We start from the raw sequence: 20,871 nt of genomic DNA on the forward strand, positions 1-20,871 counted from the left end.
ACTCATTAGATAATATAATCATTTTTAAGCTTTGTGTTCAAACTTTTTTTTTGTTTATGGCATAATTATACTTAAGCTCAATTAATGTTTTGTTCTGATGATTGGAACAATAATTTAAAACATTTTTTAACTTTTTTCCAACGAATTTACTTAAGCAATGAAATGAATACGAGTTTTACCCTTGAGCCATACTATAGGTACTATATATATATATATATACTATATAAATATAATATAAGTAGATAATCTATTGTTTATACATTATATTATAATTTATGATTAATAAATAATACACATATTAGTGTATTACTATTTACTAAATCCTAACACAAGAAAATGTTATAGAACGATAGTCGATAACGAATAACGATTAGGCATTTACGACGAACTGTCTATTGACTATTCGTGTATCCCGTTACAGCATAGAGTATTATAGAAGCGAAACTTGATAGCAGGCTGATTTGGTTTACTGTTACCCATGACCTGAAGTCTGAGCGTAAGAAACAAATCCGTAAACCAAACATGTTAGATCCCTCGGAAAACGTTTCCTTCTACGTCGGTAGGGTACCACGGTACACACTGGAGTCGGCTCGTTTACCATACCATATTAGGATGTTGTAAATATTGATTTAACATCATTGAAAGCAGAAATGCTGATGGCAAAAAATTGTATTCAAAATAGAAATTTAGAATTTGATATCCTTGGAATCAAGAAAGTAGTGATTGAAATGTTTTTCCTAGTTTGTTTAAACTTATTCAAGTAGGATTAACGATTTATATCCTCATTAATTGTTTAATTTGTTTCCAGTTGTTTCTACTTATAAACATATATATTTCATATTTCTGTAAATGTTTAATATAAAGCTACAGATGACTGCTGAATAATGCAACACATGCAATAATATTATGTATGAAATATTTAAAATGAATAGTACCTATGTACCACTGGTTCTTTTTTTTAAATTACTAGTATAAGAGAATGGAAATTATATTTATTCTGTTGTATAGGATTAATATTTAATTTTATCTTTAAAAATATGATGCAATGAGAAAACGAAAACGTTGAATTGTCATCAAATTTTTAAAACAATGTCCTTCTTCGACGAATTCGTCCAATATGTGCTTTCTTGTGATTTTTTATATATTATATATCGTTCTAATAATTTAGAAACTTTCTCGAAGGGGGCATCATACTTCTTTCATGTTATATTTACATTTAGAGCGTATAATTTTTCCATAACAAGCTCGCATTTCTCTTTGCCAGGCATTTTATCACTACCACTTTTATTATCATCCCTCGGGTTCGCCGGATGATATTACGTTTTTATTTTTGTTAATAAAAGTGAAAAAATCTGAAACAGAATGTCACAATCACAACTTTTGTCATTTGTGTTCATGGATGGAAATGAACCAGAAATGTGACAGACAGCCGCTTTAAAATGTTGCAGATTTTCATTTTATTTTTGTATTATTCATTTTTTTTACGGTATTATACATAGATTATTTTTTCTAGATAAGACTTCCTGCTTTAGATACAAAATGAAATAAAGAACGACCATGTATTAATAATGGCTTAAATTAAAATTCCAATGTCGAAACATGCGGGTGATCTTGAAGGTACCTACACAACATTATATGTTGAAGAGATAAATAGTCCAATTAAATAGAAATTGACATTCCTGTTTTTCACTACTATGGCTGGTTAAAGAACCGTCTTTTCGTACCGTTAAAATTTAAATATTATACTTTTTTTTTAAAAAAGAACGTTATATTTTAATAAATTGTACTTAATGTTTAATATAAATTATTCACAACTCATAAAAAATAACCTATTATTTGTTTGGGTTAATTTAGTATTAACACTCAAAAAATTAATCTTTTTACTGCATGATATTAATACTATAACGCGTATGCCGTATTTTATTTAAAAAAGAATCTCATTATTTTTTCATTCAGCTCGACTAAATCAGTATATATATTATGTATTATTAATATTACAGTGTATAAAATAAAAAGAGACAGTATCGCTCAAAAGTTTTTAAAAAAAATGTTCTTATAAAAGTATTTCTTTTAGTATGAAATAATATTAAAAAACTGTTATTGAATTTTAAGTTTACATTTTTTAGGTCATCATCAAACAAACCACCACAATATATTAATATTAAATAGTTAATGAATAATTTCTTTTAAATTGAATTTACACAGAATGATTGAACTACATACTTGAGAACGTCAAGTTGTGGGAATGTCGATCTATAGTTTCGTTTGAAATTAATAATTAGCTACAGATAAATGTAAATCATTTTACTGGAAAATATTAGGTATATATACTACAAGTAGAACACGAAAAAAATAGTTTGACTATTTATATAGAAAGAAGTTTGACTGAAATGAATGAAATAAAAAAGGATAAAAGAGATTTGTTCATATCGTTGTCTTTAATAATATATTGTCCAATTTTACATGGACAACCTCCAATGTATTTGACTGCTTGAAAATAAAGCTGGAATTCGCTATTGGTTGAACTTTACAAAGTCGACGTTGATATGCATATATGGGTACCTGCCTATGTAAAGTGATATAGGGGCTGTTTTGCGATCCCTTTTTGTTGGATGAATATCCGGTAATACGTAACTTCCACTGAGCAACTCTATTGCTGCTGGTATGGCAACTATACGATATTCGAACGGAACACAAAAGATGGTTTGCAGTTTCGATTTTGATATCAAGTTTAAGCGTGTAGGGGGAGAAGATAATATCCTATAGTGCTTAATATCACTTGGATGTTGTGCGTAACCAAATTAATTATAGTATATTGTTTTCTTATGCACCTATTACGCGTTCGTTCGGAAGTTACAGTGTACAATTAACGAAAATATTTTGGCATAAAATTGTATGCTGAATATTAATACCACCGTCTCGTAAAACAGTTCAGAAAACTGTTTCGTTCATTTATCAATTTTTTTTTTTTTTTAGGTAATATTTATTCCTGAAAAATGAATTTTTACATTCATAATCAATTATGTTGGCCCTAAATAAACAAACATTATATTTTATGTTTCTGTATGTTAATTTATTTAATGAATACTTATGGTTATAATAATATAACTTAAAGTAGAAACTTTATTTAATTGTATTTAGGTTAACAGGATTATTTTAGTACAAGGTAATAATATACAAAACATAAGTCAGACGATAAATAAATTTTTTATTTTTTTCAATATTCAACCTTATCCATCTATGTTTTATTTGTTTAAGTTAATTTGTAAAAAATGCATTTATTTATTTCTTATTACTTTTGTCATTAAAAATATCATATTTCGATAACAAAGGATGAATAAAAAACGGTTTGTGGTTTTTAAAAATCTGATTCATCATTTAACATAAATACCGAAACTTTTAGCCACTAACAACTATTGAGCTGTCAAGAGTATTAATATAGATTTACTTATACCAGTATTCTACAAATATTTTTGGTTTAAAACTTAATTATTTTAAAATTTACGTTTATTGTTAGATTTTTAATTCTTTAAATTGCACACTAACTTCACATCGAAAATTTTTATACCCTCCACGATTTTATTTAATGAAAAAATACTCGCAAAACAAAAACATGTAGAAGTTATAAAATGTTTCTGAATAAAAATGTCATATAAAACTTGTTTGAAAAAAAAGAATAAATAAAACAATATCACTACTTGTAGTACAGCTTATATGAAACTTATAAGACTTCATAGAGTATTTAATAATAAATGGTTTAAATTTTAAGTGACGTACTCGACAACATAAAATGTCAGTTTCCTACTTCTAGAATTTATACATTTATCAATCAGACCATGTTATATTATGATTTATTTCATAAGTTTTCTTTCTTTTCGTGTTGCTTATTTTATAAAAACGTGCAAAAGATATCCAATCAGTTTCTGACTTTGATGCACATACAAAACATCAAACGAAAATATTACAAAATATACATTTTCTCAGTATGTGTCATTATTAAAGTAAATATCTTAAAAACAAAATGATATGTTAATAAATTCTTTCAAATATTTTTTAATATAATACATAATACATATTTTTTTTAATTTAATTTATTTTAAGAATTTTTTTTTTAATTATTATGCATCGAGTTTCATATACTAATATTCTAATCAAGCGCCTTGATAGTCGATTTCAGACAGATAAATATTGTTTTTGGAAAAACAAATTGACAGTGAGTAATAATGATTAATTTGTTTACTATAATTTTGAATTAACAAACTGGAAATCTAAAATCAAGTATATAATATATTTTTTAAATGCAAAAAAAAACAATTTAATTGAAAAAAAAAAATCCATATAAGTTTTTTTGATAATTATTGTAATTAACAATCTATCAAATATCTTATACATATTTTTATCAAAGTAGTTTAAACGTGTTTCACTTGACTTGTTACAATTGATGAAACATACTTTTCAATATTTTTTAAAAATTCAAACCTTTTAAGAGGATGTAAGTGATACTAATATTTAGGATTTTGGTGATAGTTTTGGCTGTGCATATTTTTTACTGTTTTTATAAATAAACAAAGTTGTTTTTTATTATTTCAAAAGTTCTGTTAATTTAAGTAATTATTTAGCATAATTTTTTCTTTTTTCGTATAACAAGAGTTTTCTATTCTCATTCTGATTTGGATAGTTTTACTGCTTAATAAATAACCATAACGAAATAAGTATCGAAACTACAGATATATAGCCACTAGAATAAGCTAGTTTATAAAAATAATTTATATGCCAAAATATCATTAAATATCTACATAATTTATATATTTTATTCATATGAATTCTGAAAATAAAATATACATTTTATACCTTGTTAGTAGTTTTGTTAATTTGGAAAAAATTATTCTCTTTTATAAACTTTCATACATAAATAATTATATAAGTACTTGTTGATTGATTAAATTATACATAGATATATAAATATTTAATATTCATATTAACTCCACATTTTTACTTTTAGAATAATTTGCGTGTTTTTTTTTTTATATATGAAGAAATTTAAATATAATATAATATACAAACAATAATATTAAAATAATATAAAAATATCATCTCGTAAAGTTATTAAAAATACACAACTTTGAATATTGATGAGTAAATAAACAAATGTTTACAAAAATCATGGCTCATAATATGTTTAAAACGAGAACTGGAAAAAATATGATTCATATTTTAATTTTATATTTTAACAACAATAAAAAACGATTGTAAATTATTTTTAATTATTATTTTAACAGAATATAATAAAATTATTCTTCCATTAAGGGATTTTCAATAATAATATTGTTAATTTACATGAAAATAATCGTATTTTTATAGAATTACTGTATCCTGAATATTAAAATGAATTATTGTTTAACATAACAATGTACTGTCAGAATGTTTGTAAAGAATATGATAATAAAAATATTTAATATAATATTTGAGTTAGAATAGGGTTTCAATACTCAATATTGACTATTGACTATTGGATAACACAAGTATCATTATTATTTTAACAAAAACATATAATTGTTAAATTATATTATTATCTTAGATACTAATGTGAGTAATTCTACTACTACAATGCCATGTTCTACCCGTTTATAAATATAAGCGTATAAATAATACAAGAAGGAAAAAAATCAACATCGAAAACCGGATGATCGAAGTTTGTCGAGGTAAACATACGATTACATCCGGATGACAAAGTATATATAGGTATGCCACTCTGCTTACTGCCTACCTCGATAGAAAAGTATAATGTTATCATATATAATAATATAATATGTACAGTAAAAATTAAAATAATAATAAAATGCTACTGTGGGCTCTTTTAATGTACAAAAAAATCTGGGAAATGCATATATGGTATAACCATATTCTTTTTTCTACCCTAACAGGAGCAAAAGGATAAAATGCAATATAAAAAAGTTAACTAATTGAGTTTTTAATTAATTTGAAAAACGTGAGAAACGTCCGTATCCTTTATACCATGTCCGGAAGATGGTCTAGCTCAGTTAAAGGATCGGTCCTGTTATCCGGAAGTCGGAAACACGGTGCTTTACATGATACACTATGGTGCTATAGTAAATATGGTTTCTCGTTTATTTGATTAACAGGTATAATAACGTAGTGGGAATCTACTCTGAACAAAACATATTTTTCCCGACATGAAAAACCCCTTAATTCACTACTCTCTACGATGGTGGAGATGGTTAAGTTGGCGGAAATTTGATTTACGAAGCACTGCAGTAATAATATTATATTCCTTTTCTTTGGTCAAGAGTATAAACAATGAGTATGATAAATGTTGATTAAAAAAATATCGTTTAACATTCTCATTTGTTTCGTTACAGATATTATAAAAATTTCAATTGACCTTATTATTTATTAACATTTATCTTCTTTGTGTAATTCACTTCTCGACAAAATGTTAATTTTCGATCGGGCCCATATTGTATCATTACTCACTCATAACTGATATTTATTTTTTTTATTCGACATCAATAAAGTACGATTGTATTAGTTTATAATAGACGTCAATATTTCTAAATTGTACTATCCATTGGATAGTAGACAGGTTAGGTTCATCCGTAGTAATTATTTATTCATGCTTCGATCATTGTACTAACTGGTGGCATTCGGCCCGTGTTTAAGGACCACCGTTCCTATAATAATTTATGTGAACAAGCTCTACATCAGTTGATTTTGAGTGTTAAAACGGGTATTTGGATAATGTATGTCAGTCAATAATAATTCCCATTGACAAACTATCGGTAACATTTCAACTGCAATTAATCATTGTTCGATAGCATTGTTAGTTCTGCGTGCGTAATAACTATGATACCAACTAAAACAAAATACATACAATTAATATTTAAAAATTTATCTCGGATGTTCATAATTCGGTATACCTACCTCAACCATTTGGTAACAAACAGCAAGGTTAATTAGTATATAAAAAATGAATAGTAGGTAAACAGTTCATTAGGCACACATATATTATTAATGCGACATTGTGTTTGTAATTTCGGAAATGGCTGTTTGTGGCAAACCGAATTGTCTTACTGTCTTGATTCCTCAACGAATTGTGTCGATGTCAAATCGCAAGCAACACGTCATCGACTGCTTAGTGTTTTGCATTAAATTATAATAGTATCATATGATTATGGAATTCCACCTTCAGTGAACATTGGTTGAACAACTTCAGGAGTGTAGACTGCACCTGTATACAGAATTCTCCAAAAGTTTGAATATTTTTTTTTTTAACATTACATAATTGTTAGTAAAAAAACAAATATTCACCTCAATAACATTATTTTAAAATGTCATAAAGTAGAGTGTTTCTCTTCATACATTCTGTATTATATACCTATACAATGGTCCCGCGAAGATTTACCCATTGCGATATCTCCCGAAATAATGGAGATTTCAAAATTCTGGTTTTGTAATGAAACTCACAAGGATAAGAACTACAATTATTTCATATTTTAATGTTTTAGTAAAAAAGTTAAAAAATATATTTGTTTATTTAATTATTTCCAAAAAAATTAAAGATTATCATTTTTTAGAATTTATTTTTCTGAAAATATTGACGTTTCAAAGTTTTATTGTCACTAATTTCTTAATTTTTTAATTTTTAACACTATAGTGTAATCAAACATGTGAAACGCCGCACCCCGCGCGTGCTCGTACGATTTCAGTGTGCCAAGAAATAATCATATTTTATTTCTTCAAAACTAGGAAAAATATTAAAAATCAGGAAATTTCAAATTAATGAAAATAAAATTTTGAAACTTCAATATTTTCAAAAAAATAAACTCTACAAAATGGCTGTCTTAAATTTTATTTTTTGGAAATAGATAAATAAAAAAATATATTTTTTAAGTTTTTACCAAAACATTAAAATTACATAATTTTAGTTCTTATCCTCACTCCTCGTGCGGCACTCATCGTAACAGGTAGTGCTTACACGTATCCCGCTCGCTTATCTTTACTGTCGCACGTGTTTATAAATCAAAGTTCAGTGTATGGTGCAATCATGCCAAAATCCAATACTTCCCAACATTCGGGCCATAAACGTACCAGCAGCGCGGCCCTGTCTCCGCGGCTAACCAACAAGAATAGATTCACCCCAATCGCAAACTATGAAGATCAAAATGATGATAACTTTGAAGAAGAGGACACGGATCTCGAAGAGGTAAAACAAAAAATTCCTCCACTGTATATATATGACATCAACGATTACATTGCGTTTCTAGATAAGATCACTCCTATGATAGTAGAAAATTTTAACATTAATAATAAAAATGTATTTTTAAAATTGAATTTATCAACTGTTAACGACTATCGTACAATTACCAAATACCTATCTGAAATTAAAATAAAATACCACACCTACCAACTTCCCGAAGAAAGAAATCTATCAGTAATAATCAGAAACATGCCAACTTCTATTCCTGAAGAAACAATATTCAAGGCCCTGGTCGAGCTAAAATACAATGTCACATCGGTCACTCGTCTCCAAAACCGTCACAAATCTCCCATCCCAATAGTCGCAGTCTTACTTGACAAATCGGAAAAAAATATTTTTTCACTTGATCGCCTCCTGCATTGCGTTATCACAGTTGAGAGTCGCAAAAGCGATTCGTCCATACCACAATGCAAAAACTGCCAACGCTTCCAACACACAAAAAATTTTTGTAATCTTCCCCCAAGATGCGTCAAATGTCTAGAAAACCACCATTATTCCGATTGCACCAAAGACATAAACACCCCACCTATTTGCGTCAATTGCAATGAAAATCATCCTGCTAATTACAGAGGTTGTAAGATATACAAGCAAATTAAAACTAAAAATACATCCAATCGTTTCAGGAACGCTCCCAAACACATAACGCAATCGTGCAATTTAAACGATAACAATAATATCAAAACCCTAGCCTATACTGTTGATCACATAATTCCCCAAAATCAAGATCCAATTCATATAACTCCAAACTCAAGCAACGCTCCAACCTATGCCGAAAAACTTAAAAAAAAAAACATTCATCATCAAAAAGAAGAAATTAACAACTCTAATATCACCAATGAGCTTATAAAGTCATTAATGCCATTAATTAGCTCACTCATCTCACAGATTATTAAAAAAGTTATCGAAAATCTACCTGCTCTACTAAACAATATTAATGTCGTCTAATATTATAAATAATTCTAAGCTAGTCATCATAAATTGGAATGCCAATGGAATTAAACATAATCGTAACACATTCGCAGCGTTCTTATCAGCACATAATGTCGATATCGCGTGTGTAAGCGAAACACACCTAATTACTAGTGATAAAATTAAATTTAATGGGTACACCACTTATCGCAAAGATAGGCTAGCAGTACGTCCTTCAGGCGGTGTCGCTATAATAATTAAAACTAAAATTAAACATCAACAATCATATCTACCCTCATTACAAACTCTTGAAGCAGTAGCAATATCTATTTCAATTAATCACTCAATCACAACAATAATTAGCGCATATCAATCGCCTAGCTTTCAAATGTACACTAATGACTTTGAAAAAATTTTAAATAGCTATCAAAGAATTTTGTTAATAGGCGACCTAAACTGCAAACACACAACGTGGAACTGCAAAGCTACAAATGCAAACGGACGTAAATTATTCAAATATCTCTCAAATAGCTCCACGATCATGTGTGCTCCAGATACACCTACCTACTTCCCATATGATCAAAACAGAAGTTCTGATATTTTAGACGTAATTTTACAAAAATCGATCCGTTTTTCTATTAACCAAAAACCACTATTTGAACTCGATTCAGACCATTTACCTGTAAAAATTACAATAGATGCGTCTGTATCATTTTCAATACCAACCCGCAAACTCATCACTGGGAAACCAAATTGGGAAAAATTCAAACAACATATTACTCAAAACCTAATTATTCCTAAAAACATTTTAAACATTTCCAACGCAGATAATGCAGTAAAACATCTTTGCGAAATCATCTGTCAAGCGGCCAATACATGCTCAGCAAAACCAAACACGGAAACCAATTATAGCTCTAATCAACTTCCCCATTCAATATTAAAATTAATCAAATCAAAACATCAAACGAGGAGACTCTGGCAACTACATAGACTACCACAAGATCGAGTAAAATTAAATTACCTAACAAAAAAGGTCAAAAACTCACTCGAAGAACACAGAATTAACTGTTATCAACAATATTTATCTACTATACACCCAGCAGACTCCAACTTATGGATTGCAACCAAAAGATTAATAAAACCGAATTCCAATGAAATCCCCCCCTTGAAAGCGGGAGATGCTTATCTAAATACAGAAGCCGATAAATGCGAATTGTTTGCTCATACTCTTGAAAATTCTTTTACATTAAACAGCTCACTAGATAACTCTACAAACTATCTAGTTCAACAAAAACTAAGCGAGCACGATATTCATCCCCAAAATATGCTGCCATACTCAAGCCCCAATGAAATCTTAGATATAATCAAAAAATTACCAAAAAGAAAAACACCCGGACACGATTTAATCACTAATACTATTCTAAAAAATCTACCCAGAAAAGCAATAACATACTTATCCATCTTATTCAATTCCCTAATAAAAATCGGGTACTTTCCTGCTGAATGGAAATTGGCTACAATAATATTGTTCAAAAAACCAGGTAAAGATAACTCAAACCCCATAAATTACAGACCTATAAGCCTTCTGTCCTCAGTATCAAAAATATTTGAAAAAATTATTCACTCAAGGCTTACCAGTTATTTAAATGCAATAAATGCTATTCCGCATTTCCAATTTGGATTTAAATCTCACCACTCCACTACTCAACAACTTTTACGACTAACGGAGCATATAAATGATGGATTTGAAAAAAAACTACACACAGGTGCTGCCTTCTTAGACGTAGCCCAAGCCTTTGATCGCGTATGGCATGACGGACTCTTATATAAATTAAAAACATTAAACACTCCCACTGCAATATATTATCTAATTAAATCCTACCTCTCTGATCGCTACTTCAAAGTTCGAATCAATGATACTACTTCGGAAACAAAACAAATCAACGCAGGTGTACCACAAGGTTCAAAAATTTCACCATTACTTTTTAATCTATACGTTTCGGACTTCCCTACAACGAATAATACTGAAGTAGCACTATACGCTGATGATAGTGCTATATACTCAAGCGCTAAGGACGTTGAAACATTAACACAAAATATTCAAGCCCACTTGGATGAAATCCAAAAATGGGGAGAAAAATGGAAAATTGCATTAAACCCTCAAAAGAGTACAGCGGTACTCTTCTCCAACCGGCGCCCCAAAACTCCTGAAAATTTGAAATTGAACGGTAATAGTATTCCTTGGTCACCAAATATCAAATACCTCGGTGTAATCTTGGACAGGAAATTAACCTGGAATCCTCATATCACCTCCAAATTACAACAAGGCTACCAAAGACTAAAAGTTCTATACCCGTTGATTAACCGTCAAACTGCATTAAGCTGGAGATGCTCTCTTATGCTATATAAGCAAATACTACGACCATTACTTCTTTACGCATCCCCTGTGTGGGGAAATTGTACAAAAACCCACATACATAAAATACAAATCTTTCAATCAAAAGTTCTGAGAACCATTTCTAATGCCCCATGGTTTGTACGCAACGATGCACTTCATCAAGACTTCCAGCTACCCACAATAGTTGAGTTCATAAAAAAATCAGCAATCAACTTCTTCGGCCACATCAACTCTGCTCACAGTGCGAAATATTACAAACTAAGTGTCCCTCCTTCTGTACGCCGACTCAAGCGTGGGCGTCCCCACGACTTGTTGCTATAACGCCTATAACTAATTTATTTAATTTAATTTAATTTAATAAGAAATTATAATATTATTATAATATTACATATATGTAGTCATTTGTATCTTATATCACTAATGTATTTTTTTTTTTTAATTGTTATTTATTTTCTAAATGTTAAAAAAAATAATGTTATTAACAGTAAGTTAAGATGACATTCGTCAGTAAAACTTTATGAATAAAAAAAAAAAAAAAAAAAAAAAAGTTCTTATCCTTGTGAGTTTTATGACAAAACAAGAATTTTAATATCTCCATTATTTCGTGAGATATTGCAATGGGTAAATCCTCGCGGGGCACTCTGCAGTATATATATATATTTTTTTTTGTTTTAATTAATATTTTTACAATCTGTAAGTATTTTTACAATTAGCAGAATTTGCGGTGTCATATTCGTTGACACGACCGAGAATCAGCTTTATACAAAAAAATAATAACTAATCGGGGGATGTAGTGGCCGGGTGGATAAAGGCATCGGTTGCGACGCTCACCGTCACAGGTTCGAACCCGGTCATGGGCGGCATCGCTTTTCAGGCAGTTCACACTGTCTGAAAAGAGAGGCCACCGCCTCCCACCCGAGCATGGCAAGAACCTACGGGCAATGGGCACCCGGCGCCCATTTAAAAATCTGCCTAAAAAGCACTCACGTGTCCCATCCACCGCGGTTAAAAAACCTACAATACTACCGCCAACCCAATAACATATGTTGCCGCGGGTTAATAAAAAAACAAAAAATAAAATGACTACCTACCTAATCCTATTTTTTCTATTTTAAATAATGTATCACAAACATTTTTGTTCCATTAGTTATCTTGTATAAATACAATTTTTTTATTTTATTAATCTAGATAAACAGATATCAGTATATTTTTTTAGAAAAAATAATATTTATGTTGATTAACATTAGTCTTACTACACTTTGAGCAACAGCCTAAAGTACAAAATATGAAATAATAATGATTTCTAGAATGCTTAGTCGATTTAATTTAGCTACTATATCGTTCTAAACATTCGTATATTTTTCATTGACGTTGAGGCTTAATATAATCCAAAACCAAACTTTTTTGTTTAGATTAATTTGTCAATTGATTTTAAAATTATTTTACTTATAAACCTATTTAACCTACCCGAATTTGTTCTGCTTAAGTGATTATAATATTAATATGATTTTCCTCTCCGTTTTGCTAAGTATATGAGCCTCACACTTTCTCCATTGATTAATCTAGCATAAGTTCCGTAAGTTATCTTCATTTTATGTTACTCTGCCATCTCATCAGGTTCCCTCATCCAAGCTTAGTTCCCTCATCTATAATTCGTTACTTTGATGATTATTCCGGTGCCTTGTTATATAACGCTTCAAAGAATTAAGCTAAGGGTGTCCGTAAAATACCGGGATAAATACTTGTAAATAACTTATCTACATTGATGAACCCATTGATGGTCATTTGTAATGGATATAATAGTCGTATTATAAATATTAAAATTTATAAACTATCGCGGAAATAGTGTGATATAACAATATGCATACTATAATATAAATAAACCTACCTACATAATATATTTCAAGGATAGGCAAGTGCAAATATATATATATATATATGCATCTTAAGAACATAAATTTATATAGTATCCTATATTTTTACAAATCTATAATATAAAAATGAATCGCAAAATGTGTTGGTAATCGCATAACTCAACAACGCCTGGACCAATTTGGCCAATTTGTTTTTTTAATGTTCGTTTAAGTCCAAGGATGGTTTTTACAGCGAGAAAAATTCGAATAATTGCTGGAAAGACCCTAAAAACAGCCCTTAATATAATATGGATAATATAATATTGATCGTCTCCATGGCAATGTAATCACTGATCAAGAACATCATCTAGGGTGGTCGATTATTTGTCAATATTTCATAAGTATTGTTTTTCTAGGATTTTCTGTTACCTACTATACCTAGTTTGCTTTTGTCAACTGATACCGAATAATTAAAGTCGTATATCGTGTTTTGTGCAGTGTTTTAAGTTACCTATGATCACTAATTATTGCATGTGACACAATAATTTATATTTGATATGCCTCCTATACGACGAAGCAATTTAGGTAGAAAAACCCAAAATGCTACAAACCAAGGTAATTACCGATCTAACCAAAGTGCACAAGAACGTGACGACCGAAATGAACGTGAAAGAATTCGGATATCACAAACGCGTGAAGCGCGAGCGCGACATTCAACTAAAAATCACGCAAGTTTAAATCGAGCTGAATATAAATATAAATATAAACACCCAGAAGTATATTCCACCGATGCGATTGGTCGAATTATTTATTCAGTACATCCAAGCAATGATGAATGTTTTTATTTACGACTGCTATTAGTCAATGTACGTGGCCCAACATCATTCCAACATTTACGAACTGTTGATGGTGAATTGTGTGGATCCTAAGAGAAGCCTGTCAACGTTTGCAATTGCTAGAAAATTACGATCATTGGGATCAAACTCTCAATGATGCTGTAATATCATCACAATAAATGCTCACCAAATACGAACATTGTTTTCTATAATCATATGTACATGCTTCCCATCAAACCCAATTTATTTGTGGATCATGTTCAAAGACTAAATGTGTGGTGATATTTTGTGTCAAATACGGAATAGAATGGGAAATCCAAATATACTAATCAGTGAAAAAATTTACAACAAAGTATTGATTTCAATTGAGGACATGTGCTTGATGATGTCAAACAAACTATTAATTCAATTAGGCCTGACCGTGCCCAATCGTCCAATACATGATGCTTTTAAACAAGAGGTGCGCTGAGAAAAACTGTATGGTCTCAACACTTTGAAAGGATTAATTCAAACAAATCTTCCACTGTTGACAGAAGTATGTATTTGATACTCTTATGAAAGTAACAAATGATGAAACTGGAGTGATATCATACTTCTTAGATGCACTTTTTTGATTTCATTAATATTAGCAACAATTCGCTCACAAAATAAAATTGCATTTGCACTCGCTTCGTCTGGAATCGCAGCAACTTTGCTTGAAGGTGGTCCAACACCTCATTCAGCACTAAAATTGCCATTAAATATGCAAAGCAATGAAACTCCAACCTGCAACATTTCGAAGAACTTTGCAATTGCAAAGGTTTCGCAGCAATTTCAATTGATTGTTTGGGATGAATGCACGATGGCACATAAAAAATCGTTGGAGGCTTTAGACAGAACCTTAAAATATCTACGGAGCAATCATAACCGATTTGGTGGTGCAATGATTTTATTAGCATGAAAAGGTCAAACATTGACAGTGATTCCACGATCAACGCCAGCTGATGAACTCAATACATGTCTAAAGTCCTCCAATTTGTGGAAACATGTCAAAGTACTTAATTTAAGCAAGAATATGCGTGTCGAGTTACAAAATGACCAATCTGGAAACATATACTCTAAACAACTCATTGGCATTGGTAATGGCAAATTTCCTATAGACATGTTGACTGGCTGCATTAATTTTCCTCGAAGTTTTGGTCAGTTAACTCAATCAAAATATGAACTTATTCAGAAGGTGTTTTCAGATGTTGCTCGAAATTACAGAAACCATGATTGGTTGAGCGAACGAGCTATATTGGTTGAAAAAAACATAGATGTAAATGAATTAAATTTCAAAATTCAAGAACAAATTAGAAGTGAATCAAGGATATATAAATCAGTTGATTTGGCAACTAACCAATATGATGTAGTCAACTATACAACAGAATTTTTAAACTTGCTGGATTTACCAGGATTGCCACCTCACAATCTTCAATTAAAGGTTGGATCGGTAGTTATAATTTTGCGAAATATCAACCCACCGCGTCTTTGCAACGGCACACGGTTAACGATAAAAAAAATTACCAAACAACGTGATAGACTGATAGAACGAACTATACTGAAAGGAAAGTATAAAGGAGAAGATGATTCCGACTGATGTGCCATTTGAGTTTAAACGACTACAGTTTCCAGTGCGGCTTGCTTTTGCTATGACCATAAACAAGTCTCAGGGGCAATCATTAAGTGTTTGTGGTATTAATCTGGAAAACCCATGTTTCTCGCATGGTCAATTGTATGTTGCCTGTTCCCGTGTTGGAAAACCATCAAATTTGTTTGTCCATGCGCCAGGTAATCAAACAAAAAACATCATATATCACAAAGCACTACAATGAAAATAAAACTGATTTTTGTTAATAATTATGATTGACATGATTAACAATAAAGCGATTACCTACTTACTTTTAAATGTTTATATATGTTTTATATAATTATTTTTTATTCACCCCGCCCTATCACCAGGGTGACGGTTCTGATCAGGAGAATTTTTTGCCCTGACAGGACGAGTACGGTGACGGGGAGGTGATACAAATTAAATTAAATAACAAATAAAATTGAATAAAGTTTGAGTCATATGGAGATGGTACATTTAAAGGGCAACGGAGTGCACGGGTTTAGCTAGTTAATAATATATAAATTAATAATTATTTCAACTAAACTAAAGTTATTATCAAGTGTCCAGTAAAATTTTCTAGTATTTTTGATGAACTGCATCATTTTGAACTTAAATTTTATTTTAATCAGTGTTACAAACGAGATAGTTTGTTTTATTTTTTTTTTTAAATTTGGAGTTTTGACCATAATGTAGAAAATTACTTAAAATATAGAGAATGATTTTTTAATATCGGTACTGAATTTTGGTATGGAATGTATTTGCAAACTTTTTTTTATAATCAACACTATCATTATTGTAACAACGTTATTTAGTTATTCTGTGATTATTATTCCATATATTTAGTGGTATCACATAACAGTGAAACAGTTATTATTAGGAAGTCGATAACAGCCACATCTCTTGGATCCCCATCCATATAATTATTTAAAAGCCTTGTAATTGAAATTTTTCAATTCATGTCAAATATTCAAATTACTTGTTTTTATTTTATCAATATTATTTCAGTTATAATAATTTTTATTATTATTATGTAATGACAAAGTATTTAAAAATATGAACAGTTATTTATTAGCTATAACAATGTATGTACATACCTATTGTGGATTATAATTATATAAATATATAATACAGGGTTTATCAACAATATTTCTGGCTCTAATGTGGTCTTGTACAGTTTTGTTACTGTAAATTACTTTTTTTAGTTTTTATTGCTCTTCGATGAATAATTTCGTTATTTTTTATAAATTATGCGAATATAATTCTGTCGTCGATATTCGATTCCACGTACTATTTATTACTTTTAGGTGGATGTTTTATTTATGAGGTTATTACGTGTTGCATTTATTTTTGGATGTTTTAAAATGCCGTAATATTATTATCAATTTTATTTTTTCAATGTGTTTATTGAATATTTAAAATCTATACATTTGTATACTAATTAAATATGAAAATTATAACAAAAGTTATGTGATAAGATGTGCAGGAAGGCTCTCAAAAGAGATACCTTTCAATGACTAACAATGTGCATTTAAGTCTTACGTACTAAATAGATATATACACTAGCTGCATTTATAACATCTACTTGTACAATAAAAATTATTTATACATTTTCAAAATTTAAGTAAATTATTAAGTTTCAAATCAATATTTCGTAGTCGTTAACTAACTAAAACGTATATTAACTAGAAAATCTTCTTCAAAGTTAACAATTTGACGTATTAAATGTTATCTATGATGTTGAACAACAACATTTCTATTATTAAATAAATATTTTAAAATAAAAAATTTATAAAAAATAAAATAAATTATTGCTATTTATATGGGTGATTATAACTTTATTTTAAAGTAGGCACCTATATATATAAATCATTGCTTAAATTATGGATAAACCATGGATATGTATGAACCTTACCTATCTGACTAGTTTTATAACCATAATATTTAATTTGAATGATCATAGCACAATTATTATCCGGTACTATTAAAATGCACGACTGTAGTAATGCCTTACAGCCAAAAACCGTGGACGACCAGAATTGCGTATCAAGCTTTGTAACTCAAAATCATAAACACAAATAAAATATGAGCCGTTTAGAGTTACGTTTTTCTATCTGAAAAATATTTTCAAAAATGTGCTCAGATAAAATTGTCAACTGTCATAAAAACTTGAGACGTAATAGACACTCGCTTGTGATGTTAAAATGATTATGTGCGTGTACGACTGATGATAACTGTCTTAACATATTTATTTATATATATTTAGGGGCAAAGACCTTTACAAAAATTTAACACAAAACAATAAAAATAAAAATACCATATAAAAGTTTAGACATGATAATAATTCAATAATAGTACCTAATAATAATAGGTAATATAAAATAGTAATAGTAAAGTAGAACAAAAAAAAAAATGTCAATATTAAAATATATTATGATAAATGGTGTACTCTCATTGACCAGCCGCATCATGCGATCAATAGGATTATTTCTGCCATAATTGGTAGTTTGCGTAGGAATTAAGATTGGGACATACATATATATAATATCGTAATGTGACTTTTCTGTTTTTCAGGCAGGTGGTGGCTGGACTCCAGCTGGCGTTGACGTGGTCAGCGGCACGGGCAAACACCGAATGGCGGTTCTCGTGAGGAAGTCGGCGCCGGGATCGCCCACGCCGTCGTCGGCTTCCAGTTACGGTACCGCGTCATCCGGTAACGATCTCATCGCTAGCGCGTCCAGCGCACTGCGCCGGCTCCACTTCAAATCTGCCGGCGCCCAACGCATGCTCAACCGGACCAAACAACAACAACAGCACCACCACCAGAGCCTGCAGCACCAACAGCCGCAATCGCAGCAATCGTCGCCGGCGCCCAAGCTCAAGGTGTTCGGGTCCAGCTCGGTGTCCGTCGAATCGTCGGTCACGGTCAACACCAGCACCGATTCGTCCGCGGCAACCATGACCACGGTTACCGACGACACGGAAAACGAGGACAATTTAGACAATCCAGTGAGTCAAACTTGGATAGTTGATATTGTACCTAGTTGAAATGTATTACAGACAATAGTATACATTGTTTGGACAAAAGTGTTTCCGCCACTATGCTCGAAACCGATTCTCATCCACAAAAATAAATTTTTTCAGTTATTTGAAAGATCTCAAAAGTGTTAACTTAGCGTTAAATGCGTAACAGAATTCAAATCTATTTTAACAATTTTATAGGACGTGGAATGTTTTCACAATTTGTTAAACAGCCTATAAACAAATATGTGCATTTTTCAAAACTACCGCTGAATAACGGCCAACACTTGGACGAACATTTCAAAAACCATCGCAAATTACTGTTTGTTAGTCATTATTGGAAGTTCTCGCTAGTTTTTGGATACTTGAAAATCGAATAACTTCATACGATTTTTTTCAAAAAGTTCTTCAATTTCTTACTATGTCATTCATGGTGAACAATTTTGAAAGATTTTTTTTATCAATTTTAAAATAAGTTGATCACATATTTTATGTACAGTTATCAGGGCTTATTCAAAAATTTTATAAAATAAACAAGGATACAACAAATTGTGAGACTGATCCAACAATATTCAACAATATTATTGGAAAGGATTAATCGAACCCACTAACATGTGTGCCACTACGTTCAAGGGCGTATAACTTCGTCAAAGTTTTTCCAAAAGCCGAATAACATGAAAGTTACTTAGGTACCGCTAACAGTTAATGCAATAACCGTGTGTAGTAAGATCTAATGAAATTGAATATGCCGAGTAGAATAATACCTATATATTCTGTGGTACGATTGGTCAGCGTGGTTAACTGATATACTCGAGTGACTGTACTATATTATTATTATTATTATTATTATGCTATATTTTTTATTCCACATGAATACGAAAATGATAAACTCAAAGTTAAACGAACTAGTAAATTTTGGTAATTTATGGTAATTTTTAAATATAATAATTAATATATTATTAGAAAATCTTTCAACATTAATCTCCATAAACTTAGACACAAATAAAATCATCCACTTAATATCAAACTTTAAATCTACGAACAAATTATCCACTCATCGCGATTGAAAACTAATGAAATTATTCAGCTATGGGTTATGGCCAAAACATCAAGTATTAAAATATTTCAATAATTCCAATAAATTTACTACCACCTCATTACATATTCCTATGATTGTATATGTATTCTTGTTTGTTATAATAATAATCTTAAAAAAAAAACTTTTATTTATTAGAAGTTTTTAATCAATATTTTGATAAATAAATTATCAAGTATCAACGACATTTTTTTCTACGAAATCTATTTATTCCGTTTAAACTTTGTTATTTTTGTTATCAAACATTATTATAATATTATATTAATTCTACAATATATTAATGAATGATGTAATAAAAGTAAACGCATGATAAAAAAAATAAAAATATATTCATAATACTTGAAGGATAATTTTGCATTTTGATAACTTCTATGCTCAGGATAAAAAAGAGTTTTAGTTTATGGAAAATTCGTTAAAACTAGATGTATATAATATTATGGTAGGTATATTTATGCCTTTAGAGAATACGAATAAACAATTGCCTTGGAGCCACAGCAAAGTAAAAAAAAAAATGAAAAAGAATCTTGCTATAAAATGTGTCTAAATAAAAATAGAACGTCCAAACAAAATATACTCAGCCATACTCTCCGAAGGCGTTAAGGTAGTAAATGCACATTATACTATGGTTTAATATACAAGCACATGCTAGGATGCATTATACATACATATCGTTTTGACCCAATGTTCGTTTGAAAGTGGATATTAACCCATGCGTAGTACTACTTCATCCATTGTAATAACTCACAAAGGACATATGGAAATCAATACCCCATCGTCCAATTTTTATTATCCAGAATTATCATAGGATAAATGAAAAGAATGTATACGATTTTCTTTTATTAAATTTGAT

At 30.0% G+C, this 20,871-nt stretch overlaps 1 protein-coding gene across 1 annotated transcript in view; it reads left to right on the forward strand.

Moving 5' to 3' along the window:
- LOC107165281 (uncharacterized) overlaps nucleotides 1-20,871 on the forward strand; it is a 253,096-nt gene that overhangs the window by 151,903 nt on the left and 80,322 nt on the right. Inside the window, exon 3 of the mRNA XM_089220731.1 lies at nucleotides 18,479-18,913. Coding sequence (XP_089076857.1) covers nucleotides 18,539-18,913 — 375 coding nt within the window. The 5' untranslated portion in view covers nucleotides 18,479-18,538. The remainder of the gene's footprint in view (nucleotides 1-18,478; nucleotides 18,914-20,871) is intronic.

This window comes from Diuraphis noxia, unplaced genomic scaffold (assembly GCF_037042655.1).
Source record: "Diuraphis noxia isolate RWA-SAM2 unplaced genomic scaffold, SU_Dnox_SAM2 contig0002, whole genome shotgun sequence".
NCBI lineage: Eukaryota > Metazoa > Arthropoda > Insecta > Hemiptera > Aphididae > Diuraphis > Diuraphis noxia.